Here is a 27551-nt window from a genome sequence, read left to right as displayed (position 1 = left end):
CCAACCAGGGCACAGCCCCCACCCTTACACCAGATCTGTGCAGCTGGGGCCCAAGCAGCCGTGGCTCTGACGTCCCCCAGATGACTGCAGTGTGCAGTCACGTTGGAGAACTGATGGGTTAGAGCGGCATTTCCTAAGCTTTAGGATGTGGAGGGCCCAGCTGGGGGTCTTGTTAAAATGTGGACTCGGATGCAGCCGGGGTGCGGTGGGGCCGGAGATTTGGCATTCCCAGCGGGCTTCCTGGCAGGGTCGCTGCTGCCGGTGGACGGACCACGCACGGAGGACCAAGGCGTTAGAGCATCGAGTTAAGTCTCTGGACTTTGGCTAAGAAGGCTCACCAGGGCCATCACCACCTTCTCCTTTTCCTTTTTATTCCCCCTCTTCTCCCTTCCCCGCTGTTACCACGTCAGCGTGCCGAGAAGCTACCACGCGCCAAGCCCCGGGCGCAGAGATTCACGTGTCCCATTTCTAAGCCTGCTGACAGCTCTGTGAGGCGACAAATCTTCTGAACCTAAAGAGAATTCAGATTTGTCTGGGTATATCTGATGAAGCCTTGCAGTGTATGAGTCCCCAGGCATCTATTTGCACAGCTGATTTGCATGAAGGCTTTGCGCTTTTTGTTTTCGTGCTTGAGCGCAAGGAGGCAGGAAACCCGTCAAGGGGGCCTGGAGAGAGGGGCTGGAGGAAGACACAAGCACAGCGTGGGAGACAGGTGGTGTCTGGTCCCTGATCTGACGTGAGGCGCTCAGTCTGACCTCTTGGGAGGAGGGCGTTCTCCCCACTTCTCAGCTGAACACAATTTAGCTCCTGTGCCTTGAAGCCCGGAGAACCTGCTGTTTTTGTAGCTCCCTGAAGGTTTGGGTGTTTTTGTTTGTTTAGCTCTGGAAACCATGGAAAGACAGCTGAGGCAGACGTCTTCGGGAACATCTGCTCAGCCCACACTTCACCATCTCTGAGAAGTGTCCCCACCCCCGGCAGTAGGTCTCTGGAGCTGTGTCTGTTACGTGACTCTGCATCTTTTGGGCTGCGGTTGGTTGGACAAGGCTGTTCACCCAGCCTGGGCGTAGCAAGATCGTGGGTTTGGCTGAGCCATCAGCCTCTCCTGAGAAAACGGGGGACCAGGGTGCTCATCTACGGCCCATAGGCACAGAAGCACGGAAGTCTGTAGAAAGGGCCAATGCACAGAGAGAAGCAGAGATGAGGGGCCAGGCAGCCATAGAGAGAGAAGAAGACAGCAGCTGCCTCACTTCCTGACTACTTGCCAGCTGCGTCCTCGGGAGGCTGCCTCAGTTCCACCAAGGGTGCCATGTTACTCATGATAGACAAACTCTAGAGCCCTCCTCCCCCCAAGACCTGCCCCTCTTGGTGTTTATGTGAATATAATCTCCATATCCCTTTCGTGTGGAAGGGAACTGTGACTTATATCTCACCAGCAGAATTTGGCAACAGTGATGGGATGTTACTTCTGTGATTACAGTGTTATACAGGACTCTCTCTTTCCAGCATACGCGCGCAAGAGACTCTCTCTCTAGCTGTCTTTGAAGAAGCAAGTGGCTATGACAGGGGAGGCCCATGTGTCAAGGAGCACAGGTCAGCCTCTGGAAACTGAGGGAAGCCTCCAGCAGATAGCCAGCGGGAAGCCAGGGCTCTGAGTTCCACTGACAAAAGGAAATGCCCTTGCCAACAGCCTACATCCACTAGGTTTGTGGTAATTTATGACACAGCAGTGGAAAATGAATATACCGCTGTTCATTGCCTTTTACACAGGTAAGTCCCTGTTACTTGCCACCTGAAGACTCTTGGCTCAGATGAGAGCACTCAGCCTGGGCCAGCATTCTGCGTCGGGAAGAGCTGTCCACCCAGAAGAGTACTGACAGGAGGCAGACGTGGCTCGGGACAGCACAGCAAGTACTCTGTGGCACAAGTCCCGACAGAAAGGGGCAGAAGCTAGTGGGCTAGAACTCCCCAGGGATCCCCAGTACTACTTGCAGTAAGGAAGGAGGCAGATGAATGAACAGGTGGGGACCACTAAGCCAATTAAATTTGGGTGTGTGATTTCATTTGTACTTAGCTCTGCTTGAAGTTCACTATAAATGTATGTCTTGTATCACACTTAGGATATGTGGGCTATTACTTCTTCAAATACTTTTTCTTCCCCATTAATTCTTTTCCTTCTGTTCTTCGGATTATTTATGTTGAACTATCTTCAGGTTTCTGACCCTTTCCTCTGTCATCTCAATTCTCCTGTTAAGTCCATCCAGTGAATTTTTATCTTAGGTAGTTTATTTTTCACTTTTATATTTTCCACTTGATTCTTTCTTATAGTTTCTATTTCTCCGCTGAGAATTCCTACTATTTCTTTCATTATGAATATCTTTTACCTCACTGGCCAAGGTTGAGTAGCTGTTTTAAGATACTTATTAGTGAATTCCAACATCTGGGTCATGTCAGAGTCAGGCTCCATTCTTGAGAATATATCAATTTTATTTTTTTAATTGTCTATTGAATAATTTTGGATTGTAGCTCAGACATTTCTGGTTTTCTGAAATTTCTGTATATTGAAACATTTTGGATTGTATTAGACATTATAAATAAATTGTTGTAAAAACTCTGGATTCTGTTATATTCTTCCAAAGAGTGCTGATTTTTAAAAAAAAATCTATCAGGCAAACAATAGGACTTAAGCTGCAATCCCTGTCACAGAGGGACCTTGTTAAAATGCAGTGGCCACTCAAATCTCAGTTCTGTTATCCTTACCTGAGCTGCTTTGAGTCTGCCATTGTATGTATGGTTTAGAGGTCAGAAAGAGATCTGGGCATAGTTCATACACAGATGTTGGGTTCCCTTGTCTGGCTTTCTTTCATGGATTCTCCCTTATTTTCACTTTTCAGGGGAAAATTGTCCCCAAACTCTCTGATTCTTCAAGTCAGAAAGAATTCAAGGTTTCTTTCAGTCCTGTATGATACCCTCACTGAAAGCCACCTTTAGGGTAAAAAAAGTTTGTAAAAAGGGGAGGGGAACCATCCAGTACCATTTCCTTTTTCCAAGTGTCAACTCTCTGCTTCTGGTACCACTCTAATGCAAGGCAAGAATAAGATGGCGTCCACCGTGTGGAGATAGGGAGGACCTGGCTGGAAGGGAAAGCACATGAAATGCCCAACTAGACAAGCCTGAGTGTACAAGTCCTTTGGGGCCAAGGAGTTATCACAATGAGCGTAAAGCCTTGCACATGGTCTGTTTGAAGACTTCTCAAGATTTCTTTGTTTCTTTCCTTTTAATTTCTTTTGAGAATTCCAGGTATCTCAGCTGCGCTAGGGGACATGAGCCCACTGAAGAGCAGAAATTTAGCAGCGTCTTATGGCTACAGACAAAACCAGAGACCAAAAAATGTCAAAGGACCTCAGAGATGATCTCCCTCAAACACCTCATTTTAAAGATGATGAAACTGAGGCCCAGAAAGATGAAATGATTTGTCTAAGATTTCTCAGCCGTTTAGTGGCTAAGCTAGTTCTGATGTTTAAATTTCTGAATTTCTGCAAAACCAGCATAGCTCCTTCATACCCATATGTAGTCCTCAATCTCTCTCTATCTGGCCTGCCTACACTGCTACCACAAAATACAACACCCGGGGCTCCACTTGCCTCTGATGGCATGGAGGGGAGGGCATCTATCCATTGAAGTAGTAGTTCACCACCATTTTTTTTAACCAAAGAACTCAAGAAACATGTTAATACCCATAAACACCCAAGTGAATCCCAAGGAACATCATCCCATCAGTGAATTGATGTTGATGGATTCCAGGTTGGTCTTTACTCTATGGCACCTCCCCCCACCCCCCACCACCACTTAGTCACCCACCATAGATGCGAAAGGCATACTCGATCTTCAGGCTGGGGCAGGCCTGTTCACTGAACACGGATGCCATGCCCAGCACATCCTCAAAGGAGAACACATTGTTGTGGGAGAACACTTTGCAGATTCGGTCTCTGAAAGGGTTAACCTGTGGAAGAGGAAGAGGAGGGGATGAGGAGGCCCATCAATGTCAGGTTCATGCCTCCCTGGCCCTCTTGTATCTATCAGAAGCACAGCAAATTCCTCTCTGGCACCCTTCTCTGCTTTCTGTATGTCTAATTCATTCCCCTACCAGGACTTCTTTCTCCCAGTTGCTCAGGGGCCCAGCCCTGCCTATTCTAAACTCTTCCTTGCCTGCTGGTAGGCTTTATCAGGTCTCAACTTTGCTGTAGTATTCTAGAATGACCCCAATCCCTCCCCTCAACCAACCCAAATTCTTTTTCCTTAGATGCACCTCAACTAAGAAAGCTATTTGATTCTGTGAGTTCTCATAGCAGATCTGAATGGCCAATCTGCCCAATTTTTAATTAGTTTAAACAAATCTCTGGTTGATTTTTCTAGTCCTCCTTTCAATGACTTTCACTGACAAGGTACATTTTCAAGGCTCTGCGCTTCATGCAAAAGGATTAGTTCCTCTGCTTCAAGTACCCGATGGGCCTGTTACCTCCCTCAAGGGTGTTTGAGCCCCAGCACTCCCCCACGCCCTGCCAGGGGCCTGTATCCTTGTCTAACACTCCTTAGGGTTTTCTCAGCAACAGCCAAGGCTTAGCCCTCTGGTTTTGAGCTCTCCATTTATGGCACATGAAAATTTCTCCTTCATTTCTTTTGAACTAAGTTACATATTAATACCTATGGTTGTGTTTTATTTGGTACTCCTGTGTATTTGAGGTGGGAGAGAGAACCTTCTCTGTCACCTCTGGTGGCCATGTAGCTCTCAAGGTTTAGTGAGAAAACAAGGTACCCAAGTTCCTTGTTAAGAGCATGAAGTGTGAGCTCCCACCCTCAGCGATTCTGTTTTGGAAGGTCTGAGGTGTAGCCCAGCATCATGCATGAATTGTGTCTGTCCCCCAAATTTGTATGTTGAAGACTTAACCCCTCATACCTCAGAATGTCACCTCATTTGGAAACAGGGTCTTATAGATATAATTGGTTAAGGTGAGGGCATACGAAGTGGGGTGGGCCCCTAATCCAATTTGACTTGTTTCCTTATTAAAAGGGGAAATTTGCACACAGAGACATGCACTCGAGGAGATAAAGGCAGGGGTGGGTGTGAGGCATCTACAAGCCAAGGAATGATTGCTGGCCCGCCACCTAACGTTAGGAGAGAGGCATGGAACAGATCCTTCCTCATAGCCCTCTGCAGAAACCAACCCTGCAGAAGCCTTGCTCTCAGCTTGCTAGGCTCTAGAAGTGAGACGGTAAATTTCTGTTGTTTAGGCCACATAATTGTGGCACTTTGTCACCCCAGCCTTAGCAAACGAATACACCTAGGAATCTACGTTGTAAATAAGGTCCCTAGGTGACGGGGTTACTCTCACATATATATACACATATATGTCCGTGGAGTGGCCAAGGGCTGGGAGAATCCGGGCTGCCTTGATAAAACTTCCAAACAAGCTCCTGCAGGGTCTGCCCCTCCACCCTTTCACCTCTACACCCCCACCCCCTGGAAAGCTTATCGTGATGGCGTCAAATGAATGCTGATAAGAGCTATCTGCTGCGATGTATTCCAGGTCACGTGTATCTAGCTGAGTGGCTTCACAAACTACTTGGCCCAATTTTAACTCAATTAACTCTCGCAAATGGTGGCTTAACAAGATTCCTGCAAAGAAAATACAATTGAAGATAATGCTTATAATGCAAGTGCGGGTGATCAACCAGAAAACGTCAGGGCAGATCCTCTGCTACTTAAAATACAAGTTGTCCTCTATTTGGTAGGAGAAATGGTGAGCATCTCGTCAGACGTAGCTCAAGTCCCAGCTTCGGTTCTCATTTCCTGGGGTCAGACAGGGCCAAGGCAGACCAGCAAGAAGTGAGCCTAAACATACACCCAACCAGGGAAAGAGATATCAGTCTTCCCTTCCCTGGGGGCCCATCTCCACGCTTGGCTTTGCTAGGAGTGATGGGGGGGGAGGGGATGGCAGCCAGGAAGCCAATCCACTCTCTCTTTGGCACATGTCACGTGACTCTGCTATCTACACACACACACACACACACACACACACACATACACACACCACTTGCCTTACAGAGATTGGGAAGGAGGCAGCTGGTGTGGAAGCTGGTGGTAGCAAGAATAGTGCATAGGACACAATGTAGTGACCACAGATACTATCGGAAGATGTGGGGGAAATATTGCTGAACATGTAGAGAAATAAGCATTAGAACAAATTTCACACTGTGGAAAGTTCGCTAAATAGTTGGATGACAAGTACAGATGCTTCTAACATGGTTTTCCTAGATTCTGTTTCGAGAATAAAATACATGAAGAACCACATTTCTGTGAGCGACTAATGGAAAGAGGCGATATTGACTGAACAGTACATTACTCCCTTAATGAAAACACCAGTTATGGGAGAAACTGTCTGGGTGTTATCACTAATGGAGTGGCTGCTCCAGGATGAAAAGGATTCTGGGTAAGGGTGCAGGGATGGCCACACCTGTGAAACCAATGCCCCACGAAACTTCCTGCAGGTTACCAGTCAAAAGGTTAAGACCCAAAGTACACAAAGTGATACCGGATGCATTGGTGTGGGTAATTTTTTTTTTTTAAGAGTTTAAAGCATAGTAAAACATAGACAATGATTTGTAATCAGAAGGGAAGTGACTTTGAAAATCTTTTGAACCACATAGAGGTTTGCTGGTTATCTCTTGGCAGAGCGCTTAAAAGAGCTATCAAACTTTAAGAGGAATTATATGTGTTTCTTGTACAAAAAGACAAACGTTCCAAATTTGCTGAGCATTTTATGATGACAAGTGACTGTTGGCAGATATCCACTGAAAAATGAACTCGAATTCTTCTGACTCTTCGAGGTAGAGGTGACTCATTTCAGCAATGAGGGAGAAAAGCACTTGCTTTTCCAAAGAACTCCTGCTTTGGAGAAACTATTTTGAATATCAGATTTTTGTTGTTGAAAACATGTGAAGTCACTTAAAATAATGTCTCTATGTGCATACTTGAAAATCTTAGAAACAGATTTTTCTAAATCTGTTTGAAAATCATCCAAATGGAGAGTGTCAGTGGGTTTTGAGTCCATTTGTTAAAAATATAAAAATGCAGTGTTTTTCCAATTATCTTGTAAGAGCCACTGAGTGACACAAGGGCAGATGGACATCTACGAGCTTCATTTCGATAAAAAGCCTTTAATTGGCAGATGGGATTGAAAATGAGTGCCATAATTTAATACATGCAGCCAATGATACGTTTGTTCTCTTTGGACCAGCTATGACAGCCACTAAAAATAGACTCAACTAGAACCAGACCCCCGAATAGCTCGATCTCCAAGTGTTAAAGCAAGATTTTAAAGAATAATGAAGCACGTCCAACCATACTGCTTTCCCTTGTACCATTGTTATTAATTACAAGCCAATGATACAATGGTGAGAGGAGGAAATTTTGTTCTAGAAATGAAAGGGGAATCTATTTTTAAGGTATTTTATGTTTATTTAATTTATATAATATTTAGCTTTAAAATGTTTTATTTTGTGGGACACCTGGGTGGCTCAGTCGGTTGAGCGTCTGCCTTCGGCTGAAGTCATGATCCCAGGGTCCTGGGATGGAGTTCCAAATCGGGCTCCCTGCTCAGCGGGGAGGGTGCTTCTCCCTCTGCCTGCTGCTCCCCCTGCTTGTGCTCTCTCTCTCTGACAAACAAATAAAATCTTTGAAATGTTTTATTTTGCATGTTTGTATCATAACATACTGGTATTGTAGTAAAGAGACAGAGTCTGAATATACACATATTATGGGTGTATGCTTCCCATATTTTTAATCGCTGGGTAGGCATGATCAAAGGTAGCTGGTGATCTCTGATCTAGACTAAGCCCCTCATAAATCAGGGATGTGGAAAAGAGGCCCCAGAGTGGGGAGTCGGGGAGGGGGGAGGGAGTGACTTGCCCAAGGTCACTCAGCCTAGGACCCAGGTCTCCTGAGTCTTCCTGGCACACTTTCCACTATGGTCCCTTGTGGCAAACAAACATAAAAGAAAAGGTGGTGGAGGAGGCAGAACATGTGACCATTAAATGAAGAAAACCTTGGAACTGGAACCTCTTAAAAGGCTTACTTCAATTAAAAAAAATTTTTTTTTGACGCAAAGTGCCAAAACAGAGGCTAGCTTGAAGTCAAAGCCGTGGCCCCTGCCTGTGAGAGCTCCACCTCCAGCCTTCTGGTGGGTAGTGGCTGTCCTGAGAGGGAGCAGCCTTGGAGGGGACAGTGCAAGCAAACACTGCGGGAGGGAGAAGCCGAGAGAATAAGGCGGAGGCAGCAGGAAGTGGGTAGGCTTGGGAATGGTGGAGGGGCCAGAGGGAAGGAGTGGGGGAGGAGTGAGCAGATGGCAGGGCAGATGACATGCAGGGCCCCGGGTCACCAGAGCTGTTTCTAGGCCCTGGGGACCGAGGGGCGGCTGGTACGGTTCTTTGTGAGGCCTAGCGGGCACGTGCCAGGAGGGTGTCCCTGGCCTGTCTCTGTTCCAGCAATGGCAGCTTCCCCCTCTCCCAGGTTTGCTGCCTCCTCCCTTCCTGGAGGGAGATCCCAGGGCACGGACGTCCCCTGTGGCGAGGTCTCCTGAGCACATGTGCAGCTCTGTGCAAAGGGATGATGCCAGGGCTGCAAGGATAGTTTCAAAGGGCCCAGGAGAGGCTGCCTCCATGCCTGGCCCTGCTCTCCACCCAGAGCTAAGCGCAAGCTTAGCTGGTGTTCTTGCATCCAGCCCAGCCGCAGAACAGCTGGGGGAGAGGCCAGAGAGGGAGCAAGGCTCATGCATGGTCACAGTTCAAGTACTGTGTTCCACATTGTGTTGCTATTACTTTAACAATCTGAAATCTGAACCAATAAATTTTGGGACCTATCCAGAGAGTTATAGTCTGCATTAAATCTCACACTCATTTAGAAGCCTTCAATCCCCAGAGAGGAAGAAGATGACAATTGACAAAGCAACGCTTCCATTTCAAGAATAATACACACCCCAGCCTGAAGGCGTTCTGAACAAGTGAATATAAACATACGCCAGTATAGACATTTACACAGGTGACTCAGTAGTCAATCTCCATCTCTGTATGACAAAACTAAAGAAGATGAAAATAAACCCCAAATGCTGGGGATTTTTTTTTTTTTGAAACAGAAACTACAGTTTGTTGACAATAAAAAGATTGCAGTCCCTGCCAAAAAACTAACATTTTTTTAAAAAGATCTTCTCAAAGTTATTGAACAAGAGATCTGATTTGAAGATGAAAGTCAGAGGGAAAATATTTGGACTTAGCTTAAAAATATCTCCTCACCATTTTTCCAACTAGTACACAGTCAAAAGGAGCTTTTTACAGTTGCTGGAAAAATTCATACAAAAATACGCTAGTGACTCAGCAGTGACGTTGCCGATGAGGTTTGATTTTTAAGATCTTGTTTTTTTAAAAAGGATCAGACAGCATTATTTCATTTAAAACTTCTCACTGCCAACTAAACTGTCTTAATTTTTAGGGTTTGTTGTTTTAAACTAATGCTTCATTTGTTCATTTTGTCTGCTACCAACTCTTGCCAAAAGTATATGATTAATGTTTGTATTTTAAAAATTTTAAACAGATGTAAAGCATCTGTCTAGGAAAGGAGTAGATGGAGGGGTCGGCTGGGAGGGGTACATAAGAGGCCAGTTCTTTCTGGATCTTGAGTGGAGGCCTGAGGTTACTTATGCAGACTCTCACTGAGCAAGCTGCTGCCCAAAAGACCTCTCATAGTTGCATAAGATTGGTTGAACAGACCACACATCCTGGGAGAAGGGTGTAAGAAATCGTTTGTGTTTTAGTGCCTTTAAAAACTTTCCCCCAGATATACCATATTTATGGATTGGAAGGTTCAACTTAATTAAGATGTTGATTCTTCCCAAATTGATCTGCAGAGTTAATACAGTTCTAGTTAAAGTCTTCCAGCTGATGTTTTTGCAGAAATTAACAAGATGATTCTAAACTTTATATGGAAATTGAAAACACAAAGGGCCAAGAACAGCCAAAACAATTCTAAAGAAGAGGAACAAGGCGGAAGCACTTATACTCCTAGATATCAAGATCTTGCTATAGCTTTAGTAATTGATACAGTGTAGCTGGCACAAGGAAAGACAGACCAATGGCCATAATAAAAATTCTGGAAACAGACCGACACATATATGGCTACTTGATTTATAACAAAGATCACATTGCAAAAGAATGGAAGGAAGGTCTTTTCAGTAAGTGGTGTTGGGTTGATTCCTACCTCACACCATACACAAAAATCAATCCCAGATTGATCATAGATCTAACATGGAAAACCAATAGTAAAACGTGTAGACAAAAACATAGGAGAACATCTTCATGACCTTGAGGCAAAAATTCTTTAACAATATAGAAAAGGCTTTGATCATGAAGGGGGAAAAATCCATAAATTGGAGTATATGAAAATAAGAACTTATGTTGTTTAAAAGACATTATTAAGGAAGTGAAAAGGCAAGCCACAGCAATCAATATTACTTCAACAAGGCGAATAGATAAACAAACTCTGGTATATTCATGTACTGGAATACTCCTCAGCAATAAGTAGGAACAAAGTATTGATTCATGCAACAGTGTGGATAATTCCTAGATGTGTTCTGCTAAGTAAAAGAAGTCAGATCCAAAAGACAACATACTGTACGAGCCCATTTGTATGACATTCTGGAAAATGCAAAACTATAGGGATGGAAAACAGGTGGTTGTCAGTGGTTGGGGGAAGGGAAGGAAATAACAACAAAGGAGACTCACAAAGAAATTTTTAAGGTGATGGAACTGTTCGTATGGTGGTACTGTGGTGGCTGAGCCACACCTCTACGCATTTGTTTAAACCCATAGAACCATACCCACAATGAGTGAAGTTTATAGGATGCAAATAAAAAATTTAAAAAGTTTTAAGGACCCAAGATGCTAGTAAACCTAGGATGAAATGGGGACCATGACAAATAAAAGTAACTGTGTTTTAAATGTATGACAAAAACCTCACTGGAAGGAATTTGGAAAGAGGAGCTAACCAAATAACTTTGGAAAATGGTGGTTTTACTGGATACATAGTCTAAAGACAAAAAGAGCCACAAACCAACCCTGAGCCCGGTTAGCAAATTTGTTTCTCACAGGGGTGTGTGTGGGTTGGCAATTCTGAAACTACACGGATACTGGGGTTGAACAGATAGACAAATAAATAACAAATAATAGGAACCAAGTTTCTCATTGTCACAAGAAGTTACAAATATGCAAGAGGGGAAGTCTAGATGTGATATATACAAAAATAAATACTGGTGTGTAGTATATTTGAGTTACTATACATGCATATATTTTCTAGCTCTATCCACTAAGTAACTTTACAGTGGAGAAATCCGGAAACACCACCTTAATTAAGTGACCAAGGTTAACATCACCAGTAATAGGTCATGTCAGTATCATGTATTCCTTGATATGATGTGATGAGATAGGGCACATCACCTCTGTGGTATTTGTTGCACAAATCCATAACCCCAGTCTAAGCAAGAAAACACATCGGACAGACCCAAACTGAGGGAGGTTCTACAAAAATAACTGGCCAGTGCTCTCCAAAAAATTATGAAAGACAAGACTGAGAAACTGTCACAGATTAGGGGAGACTAAAGGCAATGTGGGAGCCTGGAGTGGCTACTAGAACAGATAAAGGACATAAATAAGAAAACTGGTGAAATCCGAATGAAGTTTGTGATTTAGTTTGTAGTGTCCCACCAATTTTAATTTATTATCAGTTTTGATAAGTGTACCATGGTTATGTAATAAAGATATGCAATACTCGCCTTGATAAATCTTAAAAGCAAGCCTTGAAAGGATTGAACTCATTTCAATGCACAACTACATCCAAGAACAAAACTCAGTAACATATAAATGAATACGACAAAATTAAGTACCAAATGATATAAAGTTTACAATATTCAGTATCCAATTAAAAGTTGGCAGTCCTGTGAGAAGGTAGGAAAATAAGACCCACAACCTGTAGGAAAAACAACTAATAAAAAAACAGATCCAGAAATGATACTGATAGAATGAGCAGGCACAAACATTAAGACAATAATAAATATGCTAATATGTTCTAAAAGGTAGAGGAAAGCATGATGAGGAAAACTGTATACCCATCGATTCAAGAAGCTTAATAAAACGGAAGCAGAAGAAACTTGAAGAAAACCACATCAGGGCACAGCATAATCAGTCTGCTAAAAACCAGCGATAAAGGGGAAAATATTTTTTGGTGGGGGTGGGGTGGAACGCATACATATGGAGGAACAGAGATAAAAATGAAACTAAGCAAGCCAAAAAATACGGAGCAGTATCTTTAACTCGGAGAGGAAGAAGAAAAAAAAAAAAAGGCTCTCACGCTATTATTCTATACCCAGCAAAAATATCCTTCAAACCTAAAGGCAAAAGACATTTTTCCAAAACAAAAGCTGCGAAATTCATCTGCAGACCAGGGCTACAAAAAGATTAAAGGAAGTCCTTCGGGAAGAAGGAAAATACCAGAAGGAAACCTGGATCTACACAAAGGAATGAAGAACACCAGAAATGATAAATACGTGAGTAAATATGAAAGAACTTTTTCTCATTTTAAATTCTTTTCAAAGAGACAAATCCACATATAGAGCTAGAAATTTCAATATCCTTCTGTCAATAGTTGATAGAATGATAGACCAAAAAATCGTTAAGGAAATAGAAGACTACCAACCAACTAGACTTACTCAGCGTTTTATAGAGCCCTCTGCCTTATGCAGCGGTATACATATTTTTCTCAGGTGCACTTGGCATGTTTACCAAGATAGATCATATTTTAGGATATAGAGAAAGTCTCAATAAATATTAAAAGATATAAATCATACAAAATATGTTCTCTGACCACAACAAAATTAAATTAGAAATCAGTAACAGAAAGGTATCTTGAAGACCCTCAAAGTCAAAAAAGTCACACAAGAAATGAGAAAATAATTTGATCTAAATGAAAACAAAAACAAGCTATCAAAATTTGTGGTATTCAGTGCAAGCATCGTGTATAAGGAAAGAAACAGCATTAAGTGCTTATATTAGAAAATAAAGGACGTAAATGTTTATTTAAATAATAATTTAAAAAAAGGCCCTTCACCCAAGAGTGGGAGTTGGTCACTGGAGGGAAAAGAGTGTCAGGAATTCCAGGTCTATCAGGTGGAGCCCATTCTAACCCTGGGCTCCTTGCCCCTAGGAAGTGGCCCCCGAGGACGTGAAGGAGCTTGTCACCAAGGGGCAGTGGCTGGAAGCCACAGGTGGATGGAGCTTCTGGGCTGAACTGAGAAACTTTCACGGAAGTTTTCTCTTCCTTTGACCCATTGCCCAGGAGGAATTCCCAGTTCTGGGTCTGAACCCCTGCACCCTTCAGCACTAGAATAACTCTGCCAGAAGGTGGCAGTGTTGAGTTGAAGTTGCTCAGTCAGAGCTCAAACCCAGCATGGTTGAGCACCTACTGTGTGTAAGCTGTTGGTTTGGGCTGCCATGATCTCACAGGCACGTGGCCGGATGGATATCACCACTCCGTTTTACAGAGAGGAAACTGAAGCCAGAGAAGGAGAATGCAAACTCCTAATTCGATGCTTTGTCTGCACTGCTACTCTTAACTCTGTTGGGTATTTTTTTCCCAAGAAAATTTCTCAAATTCACATTTCTGCACACACAAAGCAAGCAGGGTTTGAGGTATTACCCTGAGTCCCAAGTCCCTGACACTTGGCAGTTGCTCGGAGAACAAACCAGTGGAGCCAAAGGATATGGCTTCTCAGCTAGGGATGCAGGGCACAAAACTCATGAACCTGAACTTCAAGTCCTTGTAGCAAATGCATAAGGTGAGTTACTGTACACCAGGCACTGAACAAGTTCCCGGGATCCCCCAAATGTCCTTTATGGGACTCAGCCTAGGCACTTAAATAATTACCTTCAGGAACAGGTGGGGTAGACATGTCTGAATCAAGTACGAAGCAAAGTCAAATGACAAGAGCTTGGAGGGGTAGTGTTGCTATGAGGAAGGACTGACAGAGGGCCCAGGAAGAGAAACCAGCCAGGAGACAGCGACAGGGCAGGCGCCAAGGCCAGATGGGGCAAGGAGCAAGATGTGGTGGGACTCTGGGGGGTGCTCTGGGGAGGGGACTAGGAAACAAGGCCAGGCAACAGGGCTCCCCTTCCTTTTTCTCCACATGGCCTCCAGCCCCTTCCTCCCCTTTTGCAGACTGCCCGGGTTTTGGCTGGATGGATAAAAATGTTATGTAGGAGAGAGCAACAGTGGGGCTTAACCCAGACCCTCAAACCTCTCAAAAGCCCAGACTGGTCTGTATGATCTTCACCAGGTGGAGAGAAGCCTGACATTTCCATTTAAGGGGACTTGGGGACAGGGAGTGTGAGGGATGAAAAATTCACTTAGGTGAATACACTCCTCAGCTGGCCAGGCCAGTTGTTTATAAAAAAGGGACAGTCTCTGTGTTTTAGATGTTCAACCTTCCTGAAGTCTAAAAACAGAGAGGCCCGTATGGGAGCTGTCTCCTAGTGACAGATGGGTTGGCAGGGACAGGCTGACGATGTGTCCTGCCGGCAGCTGGAGGCAGATCGCTAATGGAACAAATAGGGGAGAAAGGCAGTAAAAATGTTAAATATTATTAAACATCCATGGGACCACGTGGCTTGAACCTGGCTCAGACCCACCAGCCCAGTCTCTCCCCAGATTTCAGGCCCACAGGTACCTGTGACTGCCTTGAGGAAACTTCCAGAAGAGATACCTGCTAGCACAGAGGAGCTCAGGGGACTGTATTGTGTTGGGGGTGGCCCAGGAGCCTGGCATCATGCGGTGGGAATCTCAAGGTAGAGAACAGAAGGAGCAGAGGCTCTGGAGTCAGACTGACTCTAAAAAGCTGGTAGAATAATTTTGTTTGACGTCTACAAGATTTTGGTATCTGCAGCTCTTGAGGTTTACACAATCTCAAGTGCAACTTGCCCAAGCAGCAGAGAAAAAATAAGAAGAAATGGGGGGGGAACCCAAAAGACCAGTTGTCCCTCACTGGCTTACCAACACCCATTACAGGAGAGACGAACTTAGCCGTTTTATAGGTTAATGTCTACTCACATTCGTACAGCCCATTTTTAACTGCTCGAGATCAACGCTTGAATGCCTAACAGCACGTCAAACCATGTCCACATTCCTGGGTAACAAGAGTAACAAGAGAATCGAGTTATGTGACCTTAGGCAGACCGTGCGGCCCCTCCAGCTCCCATCTGTAAAATGGGCAGAATCGTAATTTTGCTCATGGGGTTTTATGGGGGTCGAATGAGATCATATTTGCAAAACACCTGTTACTGGCAGGCCCCCAATAAACACCAGCTACCCCCAACTTCGCCATCCCCTGCATCAGCATCACCAGCAGCTCCAGGCCCTGGCTGAGCTGTACCTGCTGAGTTCCCAAGCGAAGATGCCTCCGGGGCCCACGTGTGTGCCAGGAGTGCACCCCCTCCCCCCCGCTGGTGGGGAGAGTGGAAATGTTAGTTCTGGCTCCAGGGGGTGCCCGTGGCCCAGCATTTCCTCAGGATCACTGCTGACTGCGGCCAGAGGCATCACCTCTGCATGCAATCTCCAGGGGACTCAAGGGAGAGCAGTCTGGGGAGGAGAGGGGGTGTGAAGGGGACTGGTACATTGAGTGCCAGCTGATGCATGACCTCATTTGGGGGGCTGAGGCTAGAGACTCACAAAGACACTAGCACACCCACTGGCTAGGTGGGCCCACAGGGACCATTCACCGAAATTCGCATCCATGACCCCGATCATGGGCTTTCTGAGTCGGCTCGTGTAGGGGTAGGACCCCAGAACCTGTAGCTTAAAAGCTGCCCAGGTGGCTTTTATGTAGCCAATTCTTAGACTACACTAAGTGACCCGGTCAAAGTCACAGTGCTAATCAATGGCAGAGACATGACATCAGATGCTGCCCCCTCCCCACCGCATCCCCCCCCCCAGAAGCCACAGGTGGATCCCACCCAAACAAGGATGTGGGTGGGGACAGGGTTTGTACGGAGACGGGAAGCCTCCAGCCTCAGCCCAGGGCAAACGCCCAACTGGCAAACATTTGCTCTGCAAGGATATCTCACAAAGCTTCCTTTTCCCCTCTCCCTTCCCTCCGCTCCCCCTCCATCCCTCAGGCTGTGGCCAGGCTCCCCCAGAGGCAGGCAGCTTACATCACCCCCAACCCATGGCAGACCCTCCCTTGTCTGAACTCACTACACACGGTCAATTCTACCTGTGACAAAGTGTCTCTCCTGCAAACGTGTCCTTCAAATGCTTTCCCCCCTCACTTCCCTCTTCCAATTTCTGCCAGATTTACCTCGGAAATGTTTCCATTTACCGCCTTAGACCTTCTGATGAAAACCACTTCTCCCGGAGTACCAAATAAAGCGTTGGTGTCAAACGAATGACCCTCTAGGTCAATCCCGTAGCTCTGCCGTTTTGTTGAGTTACGAAGATAATGAGGAAAACAGTGCCACGGATACTAGAGCAGCTGGCGTACGGGGAGGTGGGTCCTGTGAGCGGGAAGACCCCTGTGCTCGGGGAGGTCTGGATGGCGAAAGGAGGAGGGAGACATGGGCACCCCAAGAGGCCCTCTAGGCTGTGGACGGTGAGGGGGACAGGTGGAAGAGGGAGAGAGGAGAAGCAGTGAAGGCGAATCATCCAAGATGCGACCCTTCCCGGGACCTACCTACCCCTTCTGCAGTGCCAGCCCAAATCCAGACAGGGGCTGGCCTAAGCGGAGTTTTTATGGAAACCAGTGAAGAGGTCAAGGCTTCTGCTGGGTCAATAGGAAGTGGAGCAGATGTGCATAGATGGGGCAGAAGGGACAGAGGAAGACATCAGAGCCCTTCCTCCTTGTCCCTTGCAAGCCCTCCCTCCCCCCAAAAAAGGAGAACAGTAGCATGGGGGAGGGGCGCCCTGTTCTCTCACAGGGCATCAAATTGGAGGGAAGATAGCTGGTGGCCAAGGGTTTTCCCTGGGGCAGGAAGGTACTTAGGGCTCCCCATGCTGCCACAGGGTCCGTTTCTTTACTTTGACGCCGGGGGCACCAGGAGCGGCGCCAACTTGTGGCTCAGGCTGGGGACCTAACAGCAGTTTATACGTTTTTCTGTGGAAAATGCAAACAAAGTTCCAAAGAGCCAATATAAAAATCTCTTAAAACACGGTCTGTACCTGTCCTTGAACGGCAGTTGGTGCAAAGCAGGAAAGCCTGACTAATGTGATGAGGTCACCCGGGGCAGACCAGGCACGGGACAGCTTCGGGAGCTACCGGGAGCTGAGCGCCCCTGCTTGTCACAGCCCCCCAGCTCCCTACTGCTGTTTCAGCAGCCTTCCTGTCTGTGAGCAGGAGGGGCTCCCCGAGTCGAGTGTTGGGACTGCTTTGCAGCTGTTTGGGGCCGCCCACCCCGGGGCACCCTGGGAACATGTTCCTCTGTGAACTCTGTAGGATGTATGTCTTTGCCTCAAGACAACAATTTCTCTTCCATCAACACATCTGAGCAACAGCACTTGCTGGATTTTGCCCCTCACTTTGCCTCAATGGATATAAACGGAAAGGAGGAAAGGAGCTCGATCCCCAGCCCAGGGGTGGCTACTCTCCCTCTGTGATGCTCAGTGAGTCTTTAAAGATCACAACGTCCAAACAGAAGCATCTCGAAGGCCCTGTATCCTCTCGAAGCCCCCAACTTCCTTTCCTGCACTTTGCCCTTTATTCCAGGAACATCGGCACTGCCTAGAGCCCAGCCAGCAACACATCACTTACCCATTCACGAAGCGCCTCCTAGGGACCCAGACCTCTAGGCACTTCGACTCATCCCCATTTTCCCTTGGACCCAAGGGGGAAACTGGTGCTCCTTACATATTTACTGCGTGTCACGTGCTGTGCCATTTTCATTCAAGCGTGCGACCCCGTCTACTCTTTGCAAGGACCCACGCAGTAGGTATCCGTCAGTTCATTGTATAAATAAACAGAACCCGGGAGCTGAGAGGTTAAAGATCTTAACCAAGTAAAGAGGAAGAGCGGCAATCTGATCCCAGGTCTGTCTGACCCTCAAAGCTGAGCTCTTGCCATGGAGCGTGTCCCAGGAAGACGCTGCATCCAGATGGGAGAAAATGTGCACAGAGGTGTCACACTCTGGGGTCAGCAGGCGGGTCCAGGCTGAGCTCCGAGCAACGGGCTATGGAGATGGCGGCTCAAGAAGGAGCAAGGGGAGGAGTGGAAAATGTCCTAGGAATCCTGGCATTGGGGGCCGGGGTGGAGGTCGTGGTGACGGCAGGCAGAGCCGATGCTGGGTCACAGCAGGTGTGTAGAGTTTGGCACCCGGGTCTGCAGCAGCTCCTGACCTCGGGATGGCACCAGCTGGACCCCAGGAGGAGACCCCGGAGCTAGGGCTGCCACCTCTCAGCAGGAAATGCAGAGCGAGTACTCACACTGTACCCTCCTGGAGGATGGAGAAAATGGATAGGACCCCAACACACGCCTGCCCGTCGGAAAACCTCATGCAAAGTGACCTTTATGTCGACTTGGAGAGAGGTCTCAAGGGTTCTATCTTTTATCATTGGCTTGGCTTAGGGATATTTAAGAGCCCAGGTTTTACATTTATTTTGTGCTTTTTTCCCCCCTTGAGGCATAAATGTTTTTCCGTGTTGCTACGTAGTCAGTGTAATTATCATCTTAATGGCTGCGTAGTTCAAATTCCCAAAGTGGACGGCCCTATCTCTCTCATGCCTCCAAGGGGAACCTGAAAATCTAAACTAAGAAAGTAATTTCCTAAAATGAAGAAAATAACACATGAGGATGTTTATTGCAAAATTATTTATAGTAGCAAAAAAAAAAAAAAAATCCCAAACTGGGAACAATGGTAATGTCCTGCCATGAGAGGGTAGCTTAGTAAATCAGAACTCAATGCAATTACGCAACCATTAAAATGATAATTACACGGACTATGTAACAACATGGAAAAAACACATTTTCGCCTAATGGGAGAAAAAGCACAAAATAAAATTGTATCTCTGTATGTCTACAGTGATGCAAAACAAAGTGTGCCCTGGGGGAGAAGGTTATAAAAGAAAAGACAACTTCTGTCAGGTGGTGGGATGCCAAGGGATTTGTTTTTTGGAAAATGTGTTTGAATGTGGACATACCATTTTAACAATAAATAAAAAATGAGTTAAAAAAGAAAAGTGCACTTCCGAGACATTTTGCTAAGAGTGCAAACTCTCCTTCCCAGGAGGTGGGAAGCAGGGGCTTTTGCTTCTCTTTTCTGCTTCCTTCTCTGCAGGGCAAGGGCTGGGCCCCAGGCAGAGCTGGACTCAGCTCTCAGACCCCGTGAGGAGCTGGCGGGTGCACTCCTGCCAGGCCAGCAAGGAAACTGCGATGGGAATGGAAGTTCGGTGGAAGAAGGCTGTGGCTCATCTCCTGGTGTCTGTATGTATCTCTCCACATGCATTCCAAAGTATAAAGCCACAGGTTGATACCGAGCAGGGAGCGAGCATGTTTCCTGATAATTCTACCGGATTATACCAGTGTTGCCGGCTTCCTTGTGTTACTGTCCCACTGTCTTGGTCTGCATGACATAGAGAGCACTGTGGTCCTGGCCTCTCTTGTCTCTCAGGGTCCCTGCCGGCTCAGAGACCTCTCTGAGGAGGTGGGCACCTGCAGAGAGAGGTGGGGTCACCTCAACTGCCCGGCCCTGTTGGGCAGCCTCCCCTCCCCTCAGGGATTCTCCCTGTTCCCGGAGGCCTTTTGCCCAGAATGCAGAGGGAAGCCCCGCCTGCCGGGCAGGGCACTGCTCCTGCCGACAAGGGACCGACTGGTCCCTGATCCAGAGCTGCCCACTAGCTGTTCTCCCTGACTGCCCTCCTGAAAATGGGGGGCACTTGAGTCCTGCGGGCACTCATGGGGTGGTGGACAAAGGAGGGGCTCTGGGACAACAGGGGCCAGGGAGCAGGATGAAGTGGGTGCCTCCTGCCATCTCTGATCTTCACCACCTGAGAACTGGTGTCTGGGTCTAGACATCGGCTTCAGTGTCCCCTTGACACTGGGTTGGCCTGCTGGTAGCACTTCCCTCTGGCGTGTGGCTTCAGGCAGAAAGAGAGAGGACGACGACCCCTCTCCTGGCTGGAGCTCTGGACGCAGGGACATTCAGGGGATGGAAGGACATCGATCATCTCTGTTTCAATGTCCCGGACGGGTGGGTCACTGCTGCCTGAAGCCTGATGGCCCTCGCACTGCACTCTGGGACGAGCGGCTTGCTCTCTGAATGAGCCTGCTCTGGCTTCTAAAAGCACTATCTGCTTAGGACTTTTAACCTGATCCAATTGCCCCAATTCCTCCTCCACCTGCCAGCAAATACCTAAAAAGGGTCACGTCCTCGTGAGTCTTTCTTCAGGTGGAACATGCCCGTTTCTGAGCTGCCTTCCGGATGGTGGGGTTTGGGGTCCCTCTAGCAGCCTGGTGGCTATCCAGAGATGCTGCCCCCCTCTGTCTAACCCCCGGCTGTGAGGCCAGAGGGGCAAAGCCACTGCCTCCTTCCAGAAGCTCTTCCTTTCTAAGGCCGCCTATGATCCTCTTCAGACCATTTTAGCATCTTCACGTTCCTTCCTCTTGTCCAGTCTTCATAAAAACCCTCCAAGCTAGGCACGGCTGCTCTCGTTAGGGCCACTGTTCAGGTGGGGAAAGCCAGTCTTCCACAAACTGCAGACCTGGGTCCAGGACTTTCAACAACAGGCCTGTCAGCCTGGGAGACTTGCGGGCAGAGTCCTGGGGGTCTGGGCCTGTGCCTGGCACACGGAGGGGCCTGTGGCTTCCTTAGGGGTCGAGCTAAGAGGAGGGGAATCTCCCTGGCAGGTCCCTCTGTGGTTGGGCCCATGCTGGGCCTGGCCTGCCCCTCTGCACCTGGGTGAATGCATCCCCGACCCCAGCTGTGTGGAGCCGCGGTGGCCTACAGCCCCGGGAGGGCTGCACAACACCGGCCTCCACACCGCGATGTATGCCACTGGGAAGCCCTCCCGAGCTGTGGGGCATCTGGTCCCTGTGGAGGCGGCAGCAGGCCCGAGGCCTGTGGAGGGTCGAAAATCCTGGGAACAGAGCCCCGGCCAGCCCAGCCAACACCTCGTTAGGAGGCCCAAAGTGGGGGGGCATTTCAGGAACAATGTTGTTTATTTTTCTATTTTTAAACAAGTCTGAGGTCTCTGGGGGCACAAATGAAGTTATCAGAAAAGACATGAGTGGAATAAAGCCTCCAGCCAGCAGGCCGAGAGGGGCCCTTGGGACCAGGACTCTTGAAAAGTTGAGAGGGGGTTTGTTTATCTTAGACTCCGTGACACAGGCCTGGGCCCAGGGTGCTGGACAAACATGTCCCCAGGCCCTCCACAGCCTGTTCCCTTGGGTGCCGCCAGGGAACTCGGGCGCAAGCAATACTTTGAAAATGGTCCCATCAGTGTCCCCTGCAGCAGGGTGGGAGGACGCTCCCCTCTGGAAGGAAATCCAGATTCACTTCTCACCTTCGCCTCATAAATGTTCTTCCCAGAAGCAGAAAGCCCGGTGGGGCGAGTGCCCGCATGGCGCCCAGTCCCAGCCCTCGTCCTGCCACCAGCTAGCCCTGCTGCCAGACGGCCCCTCCACCTGCCCTAGAGTCTATGCCCTCCCCCCCGCAGCGGGGCTGGCCACTTTGCCTCGACTCCCGGGTGCCTGTCACAGGGAGAGGCGCTGAGGTGATGCAACCCCTGGGGGAGGGCTGGAGCGTGCATCCCACTGGATCCTGATAGGCCCTGAGAAGGGGACTTGTCGTTCCCAGCGTTCCCAGCGTAAAGGTAAGGAAGCCGAAGCTCTGAGAGTTTGAGCGGCTTGCTGAAGCATTCAGACCCGGGCCTGCCTGGTCCACGATGCCAAACTGCCTCTCAAGGGCTCTCAAGGGTTCCACGTCTGCTCTTGGGAGCTCCGGGAGAAATCATGAATCGTGGTCAGAGCCCATGAAAGGCCCGAGTGGCTTTGGCTGCATGAGAAAGGCAGAAGAGGCAAGGGGAGCAGGACTTGGGGGGAGCAGGACTTGGGGGCAACAGTCCTGGTCTGATGCGGGTCTGACCTGGAGACCAGAGCAGGGGCTACTCTCCAGGGTCCGTGAGATGTGACACAGAAGGTGGCAGAGGGGCCGCTCACACTCAGCACGGGAAACAGAACCCCTCCCCGGGGCTGACGAGGGGTTGAACAAACCTCTGCGGGGTGAGCAGTAGGGAGCGCTACCCACGACCCCGCTTCCAGAAGCAGCTGCAGCAACTGCCATCAGGATGCACTGGGGGAGGGGCTTCCGTGGCCACGTCCCCACAGGCCCCACCCCCCGGCAGCCCCAGCTTAGCGCCGGGGTCATCCACGCCCTGCCCTGCGGTCCAGATAGACAATTGAGGCGAAAGTTGACCCAAAGCCAGTGAGTCCACAGAGGGGAAAGTTGCAAGGGCAGCCCTTCCCCACCTTCCAGGCTTTCCTAACCGCTTGTGAGGGAGGTCTGATCACACCCGTTTGGAAGATAAGGACCCCGAGGCCCCAAGGTGAGCAAGGACATGTGCTCAAGGCCCCCGGTGCCAACAGTGCAACCCACGCCGGGGGCCAGAGCTGTTTCTCTCTTGCTGACTGCTCACCCACAGCAGAGCCGGCTTCCCACATCACTGAGCTTTTTCTGAAACCAGCCACTTCTTAATTCTTTGGCTGAATGTCTAAATACGGATTTTTGCCAATTCTGAGCCCTGCTAACTGATGAAGTTGTCAGAAAAAGATCTAATGATGCTTGAAAATGCAGGGAGTGAGCCAGCTGCCAAATTGCCCTCCCAGCTCTGCCTCTGCCTCCGGAGTCGGGACCCTCCCCCTGGGAGGAGGGGGAGTCAGAGCATGTGGTGGAGAATGCGGCCCTTCATCAGCTGTGTGACTGTGGACCCGTTGCTTAACCCCTTTGCTCTTCTGCTTCCCCGCTGTGACCGGCTACCCTGAGGATTCAATGAGATGGCGTGTGCTTGGCATCCTGGCACAGGGCCTGGCACAGGGTAGATTTCGGGGTGGGTGGGGAGGGTGGGGCGGGGGGCCAGCTGGCCGGAACTCTGCCCAGTGGACCACAGCGGCTGTGCCTGTAGCCCTGGGTCTCCGGCTCCTCCGGGGAGGCGCTGGGTCTCTGATCAGCACCCAGAATTTATCTTGGGAGGGGGTGTCTGAGAGCCAGCTTACTTCTCTCCTATGAGATCAAAGGCTCAGAGTGACCTCATGGCCTGGGAGGTGGGGCCTCTGGGTGGGAGCCTGGGAGGCTGGGCTGGGGTGCTCTCCCATCCAGGGCTGCCCCTTTGTTCTCTCTTCTTTCTCAGTGGAGTATTTGTCCCACTCCGGAGTCTGGGCACTAGGGGGGGACGTGGCTTGGGGACTTGGAATTCAGGCAATTCCCAGGCCTGCCACAGGAACCTGAGGCGCTGGGCTGTGGAAATGAGCTGGGCCTCAGTATGAGCCTCCCCAGTACACTGAACACACACGTGTGATCTGTCGCCAAGGGAGGCCTGGGGAAGGCATCTCAGCTAGAGATGGGAAAAGCCATTCTTCCCTCAGTCGCCCACTGTCCAGGCCACCAGCTCCTTCCCATCTTCCTTCCTCCTCCTGCCACACCTGCACCCAGACACATGCATGGTGATCTGCTTGGGGACTCTGGCTTCATCTGCCCCCAGAAGACGGAGAAGAAAGAACAGAAGTATTTTTGTGATTGTGTGGCCTTGGGTGTGTTTGAACTTCCCATGGTCTCTGTTCCCTCATCTGTGGAATGGGGCTGTACCGCTGTGGTTTACGTACCTGCTGCGAGACTCAAACGCAGCAGAGCATGCAAAGGGGCCGTGACCATGAAGCACGTGACCCATGGCAGTGGGCATTTGGGGCTGGAAAGCAGTATTGCCACAACCATCCAATCCGCTTCCTTTGTTAGCAAGCCAGGGAGAACATCTGAGGGGGAGGGAGGGCCCAGGCCAGTGGCCTAAATCCAGCTTGGGGATTACCACTGGGTCCAGCTGTCCTGGTCCAGGCGGTGGGTGGTCAGACAGCCGCTCCTGCATGCAGCCTTCCCTCAGTGCTCCCGGCTCTGCCCTCTGGCTGCGTACGTGTGCTCAGAGGACTGCTCTGAGCTCATGGGAGCCAAGAGGTGAAGGTCAGGAGCAGGCAGGCGAGTTCCTTCCCAGGGGTCTAACCTCAACAGGATCTTCCTCGGAGGTGGTGGGAGCTCAGCAGGGGAGGCAAGGAAACAGCCTAGTCTGGAGAGGACAGCTGGGTTCCAGCCTTGGCTCTGCCTCTGACTGGCCCTGCGACCTTGCACGTGCAGTCTTTGGGCCTCAGTTTCTTCAGTGGTAAAGACCTGTCCATCGTCGGGGGTACAGTGAGGGGTAGCCACACCAAGGCTCTGACAAAATTGATTTTAAAAAATGTACCAGGAAGACTCCCCGAATCCAGGTACTACCTTCCCACCCACCCTATCTCTGCTCAGTTGGACAGGCGGATTCACAATCTCTCCAGGCATGCCATCTGCCGTAGAAAAGGGGCTCGGGAACCCACGGGCCTCTGGGAGCCCTTCCAGCCCTCTGAAAGGCGAAGCAAGATGGTCATTTATAGTAGCGGAGTTTTCACTAGACGAATTGCCTCCCCTCCTTGACCCTCTGCTTCCCCAGCTGTCAATTCAGATAAAAACTCAGCCGGCCAAGGCTGCTGGAAGAGTTGACCTGCAGGCATTTCTGTGCCGAGCCCCAGCCCTGGACCAGCCACAGGACAGCAGTAGGGAGGTCCTTCCGGGGCCCTCGGGGAGCGGTGCCTAGACTTGCCTGGCTACCCCAGCAGCCATTCAGCACCCTAAGAAGTGGGGAGTAGACGCTGACAGAGATGACCAAGTGTCTTGGGCTGGGGTCCCTCCAGGTAGCACTATGCCCCCCCCCCCCGGTAGACCAGATGTGCCCATCTGGGGCACAGCATCTGGCACTGGGGTCAAGGATCTGAGCTCTGCAAAGCCCCCATGGTTTGTGATTCTCCTGTCTGTTCTTTACCCAGAATTCCACAAGAAAGGAAGCCCCCGAGACCTCACTCAGTGCACAACGCTTGGTAAATAATAACTACTTCTAGGGTAAATAGATGAGAACTAGGTGTGAGAACACCATCCATGAGGCTGAGGCCACAAATATGTCTCAGCTGTGGGAATTTCTCCCTGGTAATGAAATCAGCTGGACAAGAAGTGTCATCTGCCAGGGGTCCTGGGGAGGGAGGGGCTCCCCAGTAGCCTGGCTCAGCTGGAGGGTGATATGGGGACAGGAAGAGGAATGAGCCGCACTGGAGCGCTGAGGACACCAGCCGAGTGGAGCATTCATGAGGTGGGGAGCGGGGAGCGGGGCAGCTCTGGGGGCAGCTGCAGGGAGGAGAGGCTGTTTTCGCAATGCTTTACTGAATGTCGGGAATGCAGGTGTTATTCCTGGGTAAAGATGACGGGTTGAACGCTTGCATCTATTTTCACTCTCTCTGACACCCACTACAACTACAGTAAAGGGAGTTCTTAGAGGCATCACCCACAAAAAACAGAGAGAACTCGATAAAACAGCAGCGCTCTGACACACGCGAGAAGCGGTAACTGACCGGGCAGACAGGAGAGAGCCCGCCCCTGAGCCCACAGTGGGTAAAGTTGCTCGGCAGCCTTTTCTACACCCCAGGATCCTCGAAAGGCTCTGGAACTGGGTGCACCTGGAGGCACTGGAAGTACATAGAGGTTAGAAAAGGAGGATTGATTAAAAGTGTGGAAAGCGTTGAAGTCCTAGTCCCCTCCGCTGGACTCTGGGTGGTTGGCCCTCCCCAGCCCCCGCACCAGATTGGAAGGTTGTTCTCTGGAGAGTCTAATAGGGGCTTTCTGTACGGGGCGGGGGGTGTCAGCCACATTGAGAATTGGGGATTAAATAAATATACAAGCGATGAAGTCTGAGACCCCAGCAGCCCTCCTTTCAGAACTTTCCTCCCATCCTCTCTAGGGAGACCGCAAGAAATGGGCCCCCCACCCACTCCCTCTCTGGGGGAGCTCCCAGTCGAAAGCCTACCCAGGGGCTCCAGCTCTGACACAGCTCTTCAGCTACCAGCCCCCTACCCTCTACTACAAGCGGACGATTACCAGATAGCCAGGGAAGACCCCTGACACGGAAGATGGAGACCCGAACAAGCTGGCGGGGGGGTGGGGTGGATAAGACATTGCGTCCAGGAAAAAGAAGATACTATTTTAAAACAGAGGGAAAAAGGAGCCCTTGGAAATTAAAAGCATAAGGGCAGAAGTGAAAAACTAAATTAAGGTTATAGATAAAGTTGAGAAAAGCTCCCAGAAAGAAGAGCAAAGAGATGAAAATGAAAAATAAGAGAGAGGAGATAAAAAGTAAAAGGCCGATCCCTGATGTAGAACAGCAGGATATTAGAGTTCCAGAAGGAGAGAACAAAGACACAAGGGGGAGAGTTATCAAAGAAAACAATCCATGGAAACATTCCAGACTGAGCGGGTCCTCTGTGTGCCTCGTACACAGGGAGAAGGACCCACACCACCTCACATCATTGGGAATTTCAGAATCCTGGGGCCAAAGAGAAGAGCCTGCAAGTTCCCAGAAAGAAAAAAATCGAGTTACAAAAAAAAGGTCAGGAAACAGAAAGGCTTTGGACTGCTCAGTAACAACAGTGAAAGCAAAAATGCACTTGAGCGCTGCTTTCCCAACGCGAGGGAAAATGACAACCAGCTGATAGGTCAGCTCCAGGTAAACTCTCGATCAAGTTCGAGGGGAGAATAAAGACATTATCAGCCATGTAAGGTATATGTAAGGGGGCAAGACATTTACCTCCGTGAGCCCTTTTTCGGGAAGCTACTAGAGGATGCGCTCCACCCAAGCAAGGGAGCACACGGAGAGAGGAAGACAGGGAATGAAGATCCAAGGGAGAAGTCACCAGAACCTAGGACAACATGGACCAGGCTTGGAGGGCCCCCCGGCCCTGACTAGCGAGGCTCCTAAGGCTCCAAGAGAAATTTCACCAAGAAAATGCAACGTACAGAAAATGTGTCAGTTCTGAAAGCCTTTAATTAGAGGAGATTTTTAGATGATCAGCAGAGGTTTGGTGTCAACTTAATGATAAGTACACAGAAAACAAAGCAAAAACAATGATTACATGCGGGAAAGACAACAACAGAAAACGTGCAGACAGGGAAAAGTAACCGTAGTCTATTTCCTGGCTCAGCTTCGAGTAGCATATGTAGCCATCATAACATAAACACTGAATACCCATCTAACCGAAATACTTATATACCTGTACTGGGAGTGATGTGGGGGATGGGAGTGATGTGGGGGATGGGAGTGATGTGGGGGATGGGAGTCATGTGGGGGATGGGAGTCATGGGGGGGA

At 49.0% G+C, this 27551-nt stretch overlaps 1 protein-coding gene across 1 annotated transcript in view; it reads right to left on the bottom strand.

The window, feature by feature from the left end:
* Positions 1-27551, bottom strand: part of CIB4 (calcium and integrin binding family member 4) — a 39831-nt gene that overhangs the window by 7430 nt on the left and 4850 nt on the right. The window contains exon 3 of the mRNA XM_057309131.1: positions 3859-4000. Within this exon, the coding sequence (XP_057165114.1) occupies positions 3859-4000 (142 nt within the window). The remainder of the gene's footprint in view (positions 1-3858; positions 4001-27551) is intronic.

Source organism: Ursus arctos, unplaced genomic scaffold (genome assembly GCF_023065955.2).
Source record: "Ursus arctos isolate Adak ecotype North America unplaced genomic scaffold, UrsArc2.0 scaffold_8, whole genome shotgun sequence".
Lineage (NCBI taxonomy): Eukaryota > Metazoa > Chordata > Mammalia > Carnivora > Ursidae > Ursus > Ursus arctos.
The sequence above is the reverse complement of the archived record's forward strand: the minus strand, read 5'-3'. Positions and strand labels throughout refer to the sequence as shown.